This window comes from Canis lupus, chromosome 18 (genome assembly GCF_003254725.2).
Source record: "Canis lupus dingo isolate Sandy chromosome 18, ASM325472v2, whole genome shotgun sequence".
NCBI classification, from domain to species: Eukaryota; Metazoa; Chordata; class Mammalia; order Carnivora; family Canidae; genus Canis; species Canis lupus.
In genome coordinates this window covers 11,399,851-11,416,393 of record NC_064260.1, presented here as the reverse complement: position 1 = coordinate 11,416,393, position 16,543 = coordinate 11,399,851, and the positions used below count along the sequence as shown (strand labels likewise).

Sequence of the window (16,543 nt, the reverse complement as noted above, 5' to 3'; positions counted from 1 at the left end):
TGTGTCACTTCACAGTCCTGCTAAAGGACTCATGCTTTGAAGTCTTTTTCTCATTTTATGGTGAGAAAAACAAAACATATTTGAAAACTTGGTGTGCTTCATTTTAGCAGTTACTAAAAGGTTGTACTGCACTACATTTTTCTCCTATCTTTGAACATTCTACCCTATGCTTCTAGCCAGATACACGGGCCTTTTTTCCTTCTACTTTCTTCCTTAGTGCTTTTGGTCTTCCATTTGTATCTCCAGGCCTAACTGTACTTGTGTATTTTATTTTAGGTCTTCTCATGTAGATTTTGGAAATCAGAGGCATAAATAGATGAGAAATAGGTTGTGCATTAGAGCTTGTTTCTTTTTCTGTCCCAGAGCTTGATAGTTCAGTGAGGTCTACCTTGAAGGTGACATGAAAAGTGGCAGAAGATATTTGCAAATCACACTCTGCTATGTAAACAGAAAACATTCAGGATCAAACATGCTGAAATGTCAGAGCATAAGATGAAGCTTTTGTTCTCAACATTATGCCTCATAAAAAAGAGGTTGCCTTCTGTTTTAGTTTGAGCAAATTCCCATTTCTAAAGAAGCCCTTCTAATACTCTATTTTGCAACCATGACTCTTGGATAAGATATCAACCTGGAATACACTCATTTGAAGCTAGTTATGGAGGTAATACTGGTAAAAAGACAATAAAGACTTTTAATAAGGATGGTAAATATTACTTGGGACTAAAGTCTCTATACTTTATGCTGATATTGTAAATATATAGAATGACAGAATGACTTATTTTGTAAATGGATAACTATCTTTTCCTTAAAACATCTAGTGACATCATCATAAGGGTGTCACCAAACAGACAATCAGAGCTTAAGATGATTCAGAAATTTGCTCTAAAGTACGCATTTTATTTTAAAAAATTTTTACTTATTAATTCATTAGAGACACAAACAGAGAGGCAGAGACACAGGCAGAAGAAGCAGGCTCTCTGTGGGGAGCCTGATGTGGGACTCGATCCCAGGACCCTGGGATCATGACCTGAGCTGCAGGAAGATTCTCAGCCACTGAGCCACCCAGATGGCCTAACGTATACATTTTAGATACATGTGAGAAGTCTGAATAAAATTTTTATTGAAATAAGAGGGCAAAAAAAGTATTTCTCGAGTGCTATTTGTAAAAAAATAATTTCTAATTTGTTCCTATATTCCAATGAAGATATAAAATACCAAACACGAGTATTTGAAGGGTACCTAGGTGGCTCATTTGGTTAAGCATCTGCCTTTGGCTCAGCTCATGATCCCAGGGTCCTGAGATGGTCCCAGTGCATTGGGCTTCCTGCTCAGTGGAGTCTACTTCTCCCTCTGCCCCTCCCCCCAGTTCATGCATGAGCTCACTCTCTCAAATCCCTCAAATAAACAAAAATTAAAATCTTTTTTAAGAAGGTGAATATTTGACCTGATATGTATATTACTGTAATTTTATATATTCAGTATAAAAATTCTCCATTGTTTACATTCAGAGGTTTCCACTGTAAAGTGAGGGATCAACTTATGTTGATGCTAAGGATATATGTAGTAATACTTGTTACGTTCTACTCATTTTTAGAAATATGTAACAATGAGTCTTAGAAATTGAAATTATCTTTCAAAAACTGATCAATTGTTCTAGAGTGACCTGTAGACGAGATCATAATTAATATATTTTTCTGTACTCCTGATTTAAAAAGAATTCCACGGAGTGATAATTAGAACTTGTAGAACTGACTTTTTTTAATGAATGACCATGCCCCAACCTATGCAGTAGCTATTTCCATATTTAATTTCATTGATCTCCACAACATGCACTTGAAATGGTTATTGCATTGACAGAATGAATGGATGGAAATATAGCAAATGTTAACAGAATAAGTGTCATTACAGAACATGAGAGATTCCTAACTCTGGGAAACAAACAAGGGGTAGTGGAAGGGGAGATGGGCTGGGGGATGGGGTGACTGGATGACGAGCACTGAGGGAGGCACTTGACCGGATGAGCCCTGGGTGTTATAGGATACGTTGGCAAATCGAACTCCAATGAAAAAAATAAGTGTCATTACAAATTTCAATACTTTGTTTTTTTTCTTTTTTCCAATTTTTCCCTAAGAAGCATGTATTAGTTTCATATTTTTAAGAAAGCAATTACCAGTGAATCAAAATTTATTTGCTGAAGGATATTTATAGAGAAAGCGATAGACCCAAAAGTCCGTAGTCCACATTTTTCTCTGAACCACCCTCTCCTTAAAAGTATTTTTTTCAATCTTGTGAGTTACATCTGTCAAATTTTTAATTAGATTGTTAGAATTTATATTGCAGTCAGTTGGAAAAAGGAGACCAGAAAGTTGCTTTTCAATTATGAATTCATGTGGACCTATGATCACAACCACTAAAGGCATAAAAATATATCATTTCTTCTACTTTTCCAGTGTTTCACCAACCTTGTGAAAAGACTTTGAAAACTTTTATTGGAATAGATTCTATAAGGTAGCAACAGCCCAGTGAAATATTGTCCCTCATCCTGGCAAAATTTCATCCCTAAGGCTAATGAAGATGAGCAAATTTACTAGACTGAATTTGGAAAAAACAAACCCAGCTTATGACACTCTCAGAGATGTTTGTGCAGTTAAATATGTTGATACCTTATACGAATCTCCTATAGACAAAATTGCAACTTCATCAATTTTGTCTTATTTTTCTCCACTGGTTATTTTTGGAATCAAATAAATAAGACACACAAATTTTCATAAAATCTTTCGAAGCAGATATTGCTAATGGACCCCTTGGGGGACTACCATTGCTCTAGCTACTTAGCTCCCTGTTAATACCCTCCAAGCTAGCTTAGTTCTCAACTACCCCCAGGACTGGGACAGAGTCAACCACCTCTCCCAGCATCTCACTGCTACTGATGACCAAACTGGGACCAAATCCTAGAATTCAGAGCCAGTACCAGCACCTAGTCTGTCTCCCCTCCCTACCTTGTACTGAAGAATTTTTTAAAAATTTTACCTGTAACCCTGAGAATTGTGCCAGGACCAAGCACTTTGTTGTACCAGCCAGACCAGCCGCACTGTCTGAAAAGCTTTTACAGAAATATTCCTTTCTGCCCCTTATAAAATTTGCCCATATTTTTCAATATTTATATAAATATATATAAATAGGCCAGCTAGCATTAAATAAAGATGAATTTCAAGCAAAATCACATTAGATAGGAATGTAGTGAAGAATGGATGAACTGATCCCTCTCTGCTTGGGCAGTTTGGGTCTGTCTTTACCATCTCACTCACAGGTATCGGACAGTCTGATTTTACCGATTCTCATCATTTCCTGAAACATCTGAATCTTTTTTCTTAAAAGGTTTTCATGTATCATATCAGTTCTTTTCCTAGAGTGTAATTTACACTTATTACTTCTATGATTTTAACAGAAGGACAAAAATAGAAGCAATATATTTTAATATTTACTATATGAAATTTCAATATTTGGTAGGAATTTTTTATTTCTACACATTGAAGGTTGGATATCTGGTTTGATTATAAGGTAAGTTCTTTCCAGAATTTAGTCCTCACTGATAGGAGGTCGAATGTGTTGTTAGGGAATGTGAAATATTAATGATCATCTCTTAACTTATATCTTCTGAAAGACTGTTCCTTTGAACTTGAAATTACCCTCACAAGTTCCAGGGCATTGATTTAAAATCCTGTGCTGCTCATCAAACGATCCTATTTGTTTTGGTCTTTCTGCAGTTGTCCAGCATGAGTGGGAAGGCTGCTCTGAGTTACGCAGCTAGTCCTGCATAATTCCTCCCGTTCTTCTGCCAACTTCGATATTTCCAGCAAATTTGACACCAATACAGAAAGATTGAAAGGAATGGTGTCAAAAGGACCTGTCCTTTTTTTTTTTTTTAGAAATACCCTAAGTATCATATTGTTAGAATTTAATAAATACATATTCAACATGACTTACTTAATGTCTTGGGAGGGAAGAGAGGCAATTTTGGTGCTGTGATTAGAAGCAGAATCATTGTTTTCTGCATGAGGATGAGGAGTAAAACAAATTATGAGGTATTACTAGTTCATTACATTCAACTACATAGTCTATTTAAAAGGTCAGACTACAAAAGAGTGTAGATTTAGAATGAAGTTATGGCTTACTGTTTCTAATAGCATTTAGTGGTATAAACCATAAACAAATATCTATTGAGTCCCAAACTTTGCCATAGTAACTAGTAATGTGAATTTAGGCAAATAGTTGAACTCTCTAAGCCTCAATTTCTCCATCAGTGAAATTGGAATAAGAAAATCCTCTACAACATTCTTAAGGATTGAAATAATGTACAGAAACAGAGGTATTTGATTCTCAGTAAATATTAGCTAAGGTATTATTGTCTTTAATCAAATGGTTTGAGGCATCTTTATCAAATTTTTCACTAAATAGATACAAAGATTTTATAAGAAATATGTATTTACTATATAAATTAAGAATGCAAAAGAGCTCATGAATCCCACATTCTGTGTCTCTGGCAGCCACTGGTCAAAAAACATGGCTCAATCAGGCCACAATCTAGAATACATACCCACTAGGCTACAAGCTTATGAGTGTTGGGACTACATGTTGTGCAACCATGTCCTTCTAGTGTCCAGCATAGAAACTACCTTCAGTGAGACAATAAATGAACAAATGAAGATGTAAACCATGCAGACAGACTCTCTTCATGGATTCTGGGTCTGAAATGGTTCACTGAGCTCACAAATTCCATTAAACTGGTCCGTCTCAAGGCAATATCACAATACTCACAATAGCACAAATTGTGATTACTCTCAGCTGACCTACTAAGAAGCTAGAGTCATAAAAATATGTTGATTTATGTTCTATAGTCATCCACTGCTCCATAGTCATTCAGTTAAGAGTTAAATTTTTGCACTGCTCTTAAAGATGAGCTCTAAAGCAGTCATACCTGTTTTGCAGGTAACTAGAAAAAGGAGTACAATTTGCCAAGACAGGAGCACTATTAATACTAGAGCTAGTTCATCAAAGTGTTTCTCACTGAAAAGACCATCTAAAAGAAAGCCACCTTGAACCAAGAGCTTATACAAATAGTTCACAGACACAGTCCTAAAAGATCTTAAATTTAAGTCTGCATCTGTACTGTTGTGTGTATATTTCCTAAAAGTAGAATTTCAATCTTCTTGCAGCAGGGAAGTAAAAAAACTTTATGCTCAAGTGTTTTTATCACCATATATAGTGGCCATTACCTGCAAAATTGTTGTCCATATGCTGAGAAGATCCTACATTGTTTTTTTAAACACATCTATCAATTCTTCATTTACAGGATCAAAAAAGAACAAAGTTACTTACAAGGAGGAGTTACTATAAGCCTAGTACCTTCTGTAAATATCTTGATCCAGCCCGGTTAGAGGTTATCACACTGGTTAGAGTGTCTACAAAAACATCAACGTTCTCCGGAGCTTCATGGGAGGACCAGAAGGTAGAAACCTTTCACTGGCAATTTGATCCTTTGAGGTCATTGAAAGTAGGGCTCATGGCAGCTGATATTATATAAGGCTTCCTCCGATTAATTGAACCAAGTGTCTGTTTTGATGGGGGCAGTAAACACAGAAAAGTGCTGATGGAAAATGGGGACAATGGGAGCAAATAAAAAGAAAGAGAGAGAGATAAAGAGGGGGAGAAAAAGGAGGAGAAAGAGAAGAAAGAAAAGGAAGGAGAAAATATGAAAATAAGAAGAGGAAGCAAAGAAAGGAAAGGAAGAAAAAGAAGTGATAGGGACGGAATGATCAACCAACGACTTCCTAAATTACCAAGAAAGTGTTCAGAGACTTAAGATATTTTGATTTCCAGGTGTTCAAGTGTGTGAAATTGCTCAGAAATGCATCAAAGGAAAAGCCCTTTTGTTCTCACAAACACCAGGCCTGTTATGTCAGCAATGTGGGATTGCATTTCAGAAAGAGGATATGCATTAGTAACTGAAAAAATGATCATGCCAACAGAAACATACTGCATAAATGTGAATAATGGTCTCCATCTCCATTTTCAGTATGCCACTTTTACCATTTGGAAACCCTAATATATACCAGGCAAAGAAAAAAATGAGAAAATAATTCCTTGATGAAAATATTTTCCTGGAATGAAAAGAAATTCTAACTCTTGTAGAAAAATAGATTCCTCATTAAAACCGAAATTAAAAAACAAACCCAGTTCTCTGATTTGTTTCAACAGAAGCTTCTTGGAAGCTATTCCATGAGCTTTGGAAATGTAGAGCCCTGCCTCTGTGGATATCCAGCTTTGGACAAGGCATTTGGATCCCTGGCTCCCTACATCCCCATTTGTGGAGTGGGCGTGGGCTTTGTATGTCCAAAGGCCCTTCCCGATCCAACAGCTAATGATTCTGTAATTGAGAGCAGGAAAGGCTCTGCCGTGGTTTCTCAAGCGAGAAAAGAGTTCGGGGTTAGTAATGGAGAAGGTATTCTTACAGGCCCCTTCTGATTTCATGCATGACCTTGTGAGATCCCAGCAGCCTCCGTAGCAGGTGGATTCATCAAACTTGATGACATTGAGGATTATCACTTACAAGACTCCGTTGTCTTTCTTATTCCTTGTTCAAGCAGGAATTGGGCTAGTATTGCTTGTAATCTTGGATGAGCCATCCAGGATTTATTTCAAAGGCTCTCCCATTTTTTATCGATACTGCTGCACAATAGCCATCTCCAGGGAAACCCTTGAGAGTTTGCAACCTATCTGCAAGCTTCTGTCTGCTGTTCTGGTGAAGGAGACTTGATCCTTAGAGAATCTCAGCTTGCTATCTTTATTTGAAAGCCAAAGGAGAGAAATCAGAGATGCTTGAACAAGTTGACAGTAGGCATAAAAACAGTGAACAGACAAGAAAGGAGTATAGTCAACCAAGAAACTCAAGTGAAAGATAATTGTACATCCATGGATTTGGCATTGCCCCTGACTGGTCAGAATTTTCTCCAAAAGGGGGCATAAATGAGGACTGGGGAGGCAGTGGCAGTCCTTGTTCTTCAGAGACAAAACAGGAGAGGAAGTTTGCTTTAGAAACAAGGAAAGAGGGTTACCTGGGTGGCTCAGGAGGTTGAGCATCTGCCTTTTGCTCAGGTCAGGATCCCAGGGTCCTGAGACCGAGTCCAACTTCAGGCTCCCCACAGGGACCCTGCTTTTCCCTCTGCCTGTGTCTCTGTCCCTCTCTGTGTCTCTCATGAATAAATAAATAAAATCTTTTAAAAAAAGAAGCAAGGAAAGATTGTTCATTGTTATTTTTATTGTGTTTTTGGTGTAAAAAATTACCAGGTTCCTAAAAAACCTCACCCAAACATTCATGTTATAATCATTCCAGGTTATCTCCCTTTGGAGGTCAACACCTTCACATTTTTCCTTTAGGTTTTGTTTCAAACATTCCTATCCTGGGACGCCTGGGTGGCCTAGTGGTTGAGCATCAGCCTTCAGTTCATGGCATGATGCTGGGTTCCCAGGATCCAGTCCCGCATTGGGACCCCCACAGGGAACCTGCTTCACCCTCTCCCTATGTCTCTGCCCGTCTATGTGTGTCTCTCATGAATAAATTTTTAAAAATCTTAAAAAGCAACCAACAAGCACACCAAGGATAGGTGTATCCTTAAGGTATTTTTCTCTTTCAGATATAGATTTTTCACTATAGTTGGCAAGAGTGTAGGGAGTTAAGGCTATCATGAAAATTGGAAGAAAAGACTTATTACAGTATATCATGAGATAATAATCCCACAACTTTATGCAGAAATAAGATACATTTTATAGATCAGTAGTTGGAAGAAAGTTCACAAATTTGGGGGGATGTTAACAATTCCTGTACTTTTTGATTTAGATGCTCTGACATTACTATGCTCTCTTGTGAATGAAGAAAACTCTTGGAGGAAAACAATCTTTTATTTTATTACCCCGGACTCTTTTCCTATTCACAATTCTTAGGTTTGTAAATACAGCAAATCTTACTGTTATTTAGAGGACAATGTAAGATGTGACTTTCCAAGAGTCCCTGAGTTCCTGTGTTAGCTGAGGTGGCTCAGTAAGGCAGTTTAGCTGTAATGGGAAAGGACAGTGTGACGTGTTGACCCAGTGCTAGAACTGTCCTGTATGGAACCTCCTTCAGTCCCCAGAAACCATATGAGCAAGATTTAGTGACTTTCCTGGATGGTGGTGTCAGTGAAGTGGCTGAGCAGATATTCAAACCTAGGTTTATATCACTCCAAAGGCTTTGTAGCTTCCAACATTCATTCATTCGCTGAAAGTCAGCACCCCATTGCTCACACTGGTATGAATTCCTTCCCAGGAAGCTTTCATTGGTGGAGAGTTAGAGAAAATTCACACTTCCAAAGCCAGCCTAGTCCCCAGAGAGGTAAGGATAGAAGATAAAGTGACCTTGGATCATTTGGGCTTGGATTAAGTAGTGAGGAGTTAGACTGGACTAGAAATTCATTGTTGCAATGTTATCAGGGTTCAAATTTGCTGTTGTCAAAGTTCAAACATTCAAAAATCTTCCAGTTCCACTTTGTCTCTTTTATTTATTTTATTTTATTTTATTTTATTTTATTTTATTTTATTTTATTATTTTATTTTATTTTAGAGTCTTCTTCCACTCCCTAGAGGAAGTCTGCCTCTTGGGACTCTCTCGATCTATTCCGCTATTACTTTTATTCAAGGTTTGCCAGCATGGTAGTGAAAGGCCAGGGAAGGAAACATCCTCTGATATTTCTCTTAATCTCAATTTTAAGCTGATACAGTGGAATTGGAATGGACTCATAAGGATGTGGCCTTCACAAGTATCCTGCCTGTTTTCCAGAAGTGGAATATTTTCTTTTTTTTTAAGATTTTATTTATTTATTCATAAGACACACACACACACAAACACACACACACAGAGAAGGGGGGCGGGGAAGGCAGAGACACAGGCAGAGGGAGAAGCAGGCTCCATGCAGGGAGCCTGACTTGGGACTCCATACTAGGACTCCAGGATCACGGCCAGGCCTAAGGCAGGCGCTAAACCACTGAGCCACCCAGGGATCCCAAAGAAGTGCAATATTTTCAATCTTTGTCTCCTCTCCCAGCTGCAGGAGGTACCCAACTACTTCAGGCAGTGGTTTGATGCCCATCCTAACGCACTGGAAATCTTGTTATTTTTGGACATAGCATAGATGTGTGAGGCACAGCTCCAGTGGTTGCCTCCTTTGCCTTCCGTCAACTGCAGTGGGATTCCACTAGTGCCCTCCCTGATATGAAGTCTCTTTTTCCTGCAGTGGTGATGGGATAGATTCAGCTGGGTGGAGTTTAGCCATATTTGTTGTTCCTCTCTGCAGCATCAAGGGGGAAGCTCTCTCTGGATTGTCCCTGATCATACTTACAAGAATTTTGTGAGGATTCAAGAGAAGATGCTTAAAACTACTGGGAAACACGCTTTATATGGTTCCAAGGGGTTCACCCTCTCCCACTAGTCTACTGAGCTCTTATTATTTCATTAACAAATTCAACTTTAATCTGTGACCAGGTGAATGTGTTTGACAGGATCTGTGCAAGATGAGTAAATGCTCACCTCCTGTTCCTCACTACAACTGCTTGTCTGCCTCTAGTTTTTGTATAATCACATAACCTGCAATGTCAATTCTATGATGGACTCAAACAAAGTTTAATATTTCATTCCTGCTATGTTGGATATTATTGTAAAATGTCAGCAGTGCCATTTCCAGCTCTCTCCATCTCTAAGCACATGCGATCCATCATTTATTCAACCAATCTCCTATATTTGGATGCACTTAAGTAATTTTACATTTTGTAGTTACCCAATGAATACCTTGTGCATATATATTTTCATAGTGTTAAAATTCTGCCTTCAGAGTAAATTTCTTTTTTTTTTTAATTTATTTTTTATTGGTGTTCAATTTACTAACATACAGAATAACACCCAGTGCCCGTCACCCATTCACTCCCACCCCCCGCCCTCCTCCCCTTCTACCACCCCTAGTTCGTTTCCCAGAGTTAGCAGTCTTTACGTTCTGTCTCCCTTTCTGATATTTCCCACACATTTCTTCTCCCTTCCCTTATATTCCCTTTCACTATTATTTATATTCCCCAAATGAATGAGAACATATAATGTTTGTCCTTCTCCGACTGACTTACTTCACTCAGCATAATACCCTCCAGTTCCATCCACGTTGAAGCAAATGGTGGGTATTTGTCATTTCTAATAGCTGAGTAATATTCCATTGTATACATAAACCACATCTTCTTTATCCATTCATCTTTCGTTGGACACCGAGGCTCCTTCCACAGTTTGGCTATCGTGGCCATTGCTGCTATAAACATCGGGGTGCAGGTGTCCCGGCGTTTCATTGCATTTGTATCTTTGGGGTAAATCCCCAACAGTGCAATTGCTGGGTCGTAGGGCTACACTGTTGGTGGGAATGTGAACTGGTGCAGCCACTCTGGAAAACTGTGTGGAGGTTCCTCAAACAGTTCAGAGTAAATTTCTGAAAGTGTTTTGGCTAGCTTGAAAAATAAATGCATATTAACTTCTGTTAGATATTTCCCAATTGCCCCACAAAATGGTATATTTTGCATCCTAACCAGATATGTATGAGTGCCTGTTTACTTTCATAGCATTGCCAACAGAGAGTATTGTGAAACTTATATTCTTGCCCGGCTTATGGCAAGTGAGATATGGTATCTCAGATTTAATTGAACTTTATGTTATACCAAGTGAAGTTCATAAACTTTTTATAAGTTTAAGACCTATGTATATATTTCTTGTCATGAACTGACTTTTGTTGTTTTCTTTCCATTTTTCTTAGGATATTCTAAATGGTCTACTTCCATTTTTAAAATGCATTTTACTATTAGGCATAGTTCACCATTACATTTTATACAGGCTGTAAATATTTCCTTATGGTTTGTTATGTGTCCTTATTTTATACTGCTTTTTGCCATGCAAATTTTATTTTCATGTTCATGGAGTAAACTTTCTCAATATTTTCTCTTATTATATCTTGAATTTTAGTTGTAAATCCAAACTTATTCCCTTATTCTTTTTGCACTGGAAATATTGTCAACTCTTTTCTACAAGGTTAGATAACAAATATTTTATTTAGGCTTTTGGTCCTAAGGTCTCTGTTGAGGAATCTTCACATCTGTCATCATACATCGTAGCAAAACAAAAACAAAAACAAAAACAAAAACAAACAACAACAAAAAAACAAACAACAACAAGACAAAAACAGTCATACATAGTTAGGAAATGAATAGACATGGCTGCAATCCAGGAACAGCAGCAGGTGTTCTATTAGAATTGTGTGAAAGGATAAGTTGTCTGTTTTCATTTGTTTCCATTATTTAAAATAAAAAAGAAAATATCATGAGTTTTGTTTCACATTTTGTCATATTAGGTTCAAAAATGCCATAATAACCCATGTAAGCAAATATAAAGCTTTTAGAGAGCAGAAGACATGCTCCAAACACTTGTAAGAATTTTTATGTATTATTTAAGTTTCTCCTCTCAACAGTTCTTTCAGGTAAATAAATGTATATTTTCCATTTTCAAATGAGGAAAATGAATCAAAGATATATTCAGCAATTTATCTAGAGTAAGACGTTTAGTATGGGGAGGATGGATATGTAACAAAGGGTCATTGACAACATACTGCAAAATAGGGAAACATAAACTAAAAATAAATGTCACTCAAAGTAGATCATTCTAGGGCACTAAGTCACAAACGTGTTCTTTAGAGGGCCAAATGGTCAACATTTTTGGCTTTGTGGGTCTCTGATGAAACTACCCAACACTGTCTCTGTTGTGCAAAGCACATTCAGAAAATTTGTAAGCATGGTCAAGGTTGTGTTTCAATAAAACTTTATTTACAGAACTGGGGCTTGCCTGGCATGGGCAAATCTTGCAGACCCCCTGTTCCATGATAACTACTATTGCCATTATGGTTGATTGTAGCTTTTTGGTTTTTCTTTACTTCTGGGAGTTAAAGAGTACTAATGTTTTTAGAAGGGAAAATACAAATAGATTACCATTTTAAGTGTCATATATACATTTATATTTACATTGTTATATAAATAATTTCATTATTAAATGTAAAAACAAAAAATTCTTGGCTGTTGAAGAGCTGGAAATACTGACTCCACTGTTGGATTTCCATCTTGATCACGTCCTCTCTTGGGGAACCATGTTCTGGGCCCCTCAGAGTTTAATATTCGCATCTTAGAAATGCCAATCATGGAACAAATCTGAGGGAATTTTCTCGAACCCTCACTTAACTTGTAAACATTCTGTATCATTCTTCCAAAACAAGGTTTTTAATGGCTACATAATATCTTGTCACATCTAAGCCACATAGGTAAGTTTGTCCTTTCCGACCAATTCACCCTTGTAGCGTTTCATGGTTGTCGTGTGTTGACAAATCAAGGTGGACCCCATCTCCCCTGTGGCCAATTCAATCCATTCTACATTGCTCTTTGGAGGATTAAATAAAATAACTTGTGTCATATATTTAGCACAGACTCTGTGAGAACTTTAATCCCTCTTTTCATTCATTAATTTCTTAGAGGATTCATTATTCTCTGACCCCATATATCATTAGGGTCTCCTTAATTTTGTGTCTTAGATGTCTTAGAGTATTGGTGAGGCCCTATTGAGACCCAGGCCCTCAGGTTCCACCTGCAGGGACCCACTCCACTTAGGAATCATGATGGACAGGGTATAGGACACAAGAACCTGCATTTGCCCCTGGGAAGGTCCTGAAACTGCTGTGGCATGGATTCATTCTGTTTTCATGAAACCCTTACATTTGATAACCCCACACGAGTCTTTTTTTTTGTTATAAATTTATTTTTTATTGGTGTTCAATTTGCCAACATATAGCATAACACTCAGTGCTCATCCCATCAAGTGCCCACCTCAGTGCCCGTCACCCAGTCACCCCCACCCCCCGCCCACCTTCCCTTCCACCACCCCTAGTTCATTTCCCAGAGTTAGGAGTCTTTCATGTTCTGTCTCCCTTTCTGATATTTCCCACTCATTTTTCTCCTTTCCCCTTTATTCCCTTTCACTATTTTTTTATATTCCCCAAATGAATGAGACCATATAATGCTTGCACATAAAAGCATAAGATACCTAGGAATAAACCTAACCAAAGAGGTAAAGGATCTATACTCTAAAAACTATATAACACTTCTGAAAGAAATTGAGGAAGACACAAAGAGATGGAAAAATATTCCATGCTCATGGATTAGCAGAATTAATATTGTGAAAATGCCAATGCTACCCAGGGCAATTTACATGTTTAATGCAATCGCTATCAAAATACCATGGACTTTCTTAGAGAGTTAGAACAAATTATTTTAAGATTTGTGTGGAATCAGAAAAGACCCCGAATAGCCAGGGGAATTTTAAAAAAGAAAACCATAGCTGGGGGCATCACAATGCCAGATTTCAGGTTGTACTACAAAGCTGTGCTCATCAAGACAGTATGATACTGGCACAAAAACAGACACAGATCAATGGAACAGAATAGAGAATCCAGAAGTGGACCCTCAACTTTATGGTCAACTAATATTCGACAAAGGAGGAAAGACTATCCACTGGAAAAAAGACAGTCTCTTCAATAAATGGTGCTGGGAAAATTGGACATCCACATGCAGCAGAATGAAACTAGACCACTCTCTTGCACCATACATAAAGATAAACTCAAAATGGATGAAATATCTTAATGTGAGACAAGATTCCATCAAAATCTAGAGGAGAACACAGGCAACACCCTTTTTGAACTTGGCCACAGTAACTTCTTGCAAGATTCATCCATGAAGGCAATAGAAACAAAAACAAAAATGAACTATTGGGACTTCATCAAGATAAGAAGCTTTTGCAAAGCAAAAGATACCATCAACAAAACTCAAAGACAACCTACAGAATGGGAGAAGATATTTGCAAATGACGTATCAGATAAAGGACTAGTTTCCAAGATCTATAAAGAACTTAATAAACTCAACAGCAAAGAAACAAACAATCCAATCATGAAATGGGAAAAAGACATGAACAGAAATATCGCAGAGGAAGACATAGACATGGCCAACAAGCACATGAGGAAATGCTCCGCATCAGTGGCCATCAGGGAAATACAAATCCAAACCACAATGAGATACCACCTCACACCAGTGAGAATGGAGAAAATTAACAAGGCAGGAAACCACAAATGTTGGAGAGGATGCAGAGAAAGGGGAACCCTCCTGCACTGTTGGTGGGAATGTGAACTGGTGCAGCCACTCTGGAACACTGTGTGGAGGTTCCTCAAAGAGTTAAAAATATATCTGCCCTACGACCCAGCAATTGCACTGTTGGGGATTTACCCCAAAGATACAGATGCAATGAAACACCGGGACACCTACACCCCGATGTTTATAGCAACAACGTCCACAATAGCCAAACTGTGGAAGGAGCCTTGGTGTCCATTGAAAGATGAATGGATAAAGAAGGTGTGGTTTATGTATACAATGGAATATTACTCAGCCATTAGAAACGACAAATACCCACCATTTGCTTCAACGTGGATGGAACTGGAGGGTATTATGCTGAGTGAAATAAGTCAATTGGAGAAGGCACCACCTCATTCTTAGAATGAGAAATAGAATGAAGCTGTTGTCATGATATCAGGCACCAGAAATGAACTGCAGGCATGGTGATTATGTGTTCAGATCCCCACGCTGTCAAAGTTTCAAGCTTTTCAACATCTGAAAGTGAACTCTAAGGAGGTGAGGGAGGAGTTTTGTTTTTTTTTTTTTTGGGGGGGGGAGGAGGTTTTGTAATTTCACCCATTACTTGTGTGTCCATCTATTTTGAAACCTGGTGACCATCAGGTACTAATTATAGGATTTTATTCTCAATCATGATTTTTAATTTGTTAATTTGTGAAAGGACTTTGCAAACTTGTCTTTACAGATAAAGAGAGCATACGCTATTCTTCTTTTAATCAACTGAATCATATAGACATTTTTAGTTTTCTTTACAGAATCCTGAGAACAATGTCTTAGAGGCATAACCACCATGTTGCAGCCACCTGATGTGCTCCAGGGCCTGTTTCAATCAGTAATGGTTTTTTTGGTTCCTAGTATTGACCCTGAATGTGGAGCGAGAGTGATGCATTCGGGATTTACACCTTGGTTTCTCCATTACCCAAATAGCTGCCATTTACGTAGGGATAAAGCAATCTGTAGATTCCTTCAGTCTGGCCACAGAATGGTAATCAATGCATGGAATTTTTATGTTTGACTGATCATTCTACCTCTGAAAAAATGTAATATCCATCAATGAAATTACAAAGTAGTAATAAGGAATAATTATGTAATCTGTATATCCCTTTCCTCTCTTTCTTTGCACTATTCAGGCACTAGAAATCCCTCTCCACAGTGCATTAACAGACAAATGAATATTCCTTTGAACCATTCCATTTGTATTTTCAGACAGTCTAATTTAGTGGGAATTGGTCAAACTGCTTACTTTGTACCATAATTGCTGATAACCCGTGGGGCCCACTGTGCAAACAGGATCTGCAATGTCTCCCTGCAAAACTCAAGAAATACTGCAGAGGGAGAGTCTCAGGCTGAGCACCCAGCTGTGTAGCCTCTGTGGTTGCCCATATTGAGTAGAATGTGGGTGGGCCAGACCTGAAGATAGTTCTTGTGCAGCTTCTATGGGCAACTCTAATGCTGTGGATACAAATCCAGCAGCCACAGTAGTTCACAGCCTCATGTTGTTTCCTTAAGATATTTATTGTCAAGGTTGTCATGGAAGCTTATGGTTCTTCCCACTTAAGTGACCATAAGGAAGCTTTGTTGAGAAAATTTTAGATATTTTATCCCTGATCTGGTATCTGTCAGTACCAGTGAATGGCTCCTTTGTTAATGTCCTAAGGGAAACCTTTTATGATATGTGGGCACGCTCATCTCTTGCTCTAGAAAATGATATTTCAGGATGTTCCATCTTTATCCGCCCAAGGCCAACTGCAAACAACGAAGAGAAATTCACATGAGCAAATGATATGGAAAAAGGCAACAAGAAAGAATTTCCTGAGTCTCTTCTGTAGACTGAAGTGCCTGGGGGACAGCTCATAAGCCCAGAGGGTTGAGAAGATGACTACTTCCAGAAGTGGCATTTTTCTGGCTTGGCAGGCTCTCCATCAATAAGGTAAGAAGTGAGGTGCCTGTTAACAAGACTTGTCAGGACAGCTGCAGGAGGGCGGGACTGGTTCTGGGATCTTAGAAGAAGTGGTGGCTTAGATAGTTCCCTGGAGTTCTTCTCGATCTGTCACAGATCTGAGCAAGTCTAGGGCTTTCTGTGTCCCATGAGTGCTGGGCAGATGTGGTAAGAGGATTCTCAATCTGAAAATAAATTCCTGGTAAACGTATCTGTATAGGGTGAGTCAGGATATTTCTCAAACCCACTCACACATTCACATACTACAGG

The 16,543-nt window shown here is 38.3% G+C and overlaps 1 protein-coding gene across 1 annotated transcript in view; it reads right to left on the bottom strand.

The window, feature by feature from the left end:
* LOC118349952 (uncharacterized) overlaps positions 1–16,543 on the bottom strand; it is a 44,929-nt gene that overhangs the window by 13,721 nt on the left and 14,665 nt on the right. Inside the window, exon 4 of the mRNA XM_049096412.1 lies at positions 3,031–3,095. Within this exon, the coding sequence (XP_048952369.1) occupies positions 3,031–3,095 (65 nt within the window). The remainder of the gene's footprint in view (positions 1–3,030; positions 3,096–16,543) is intronic.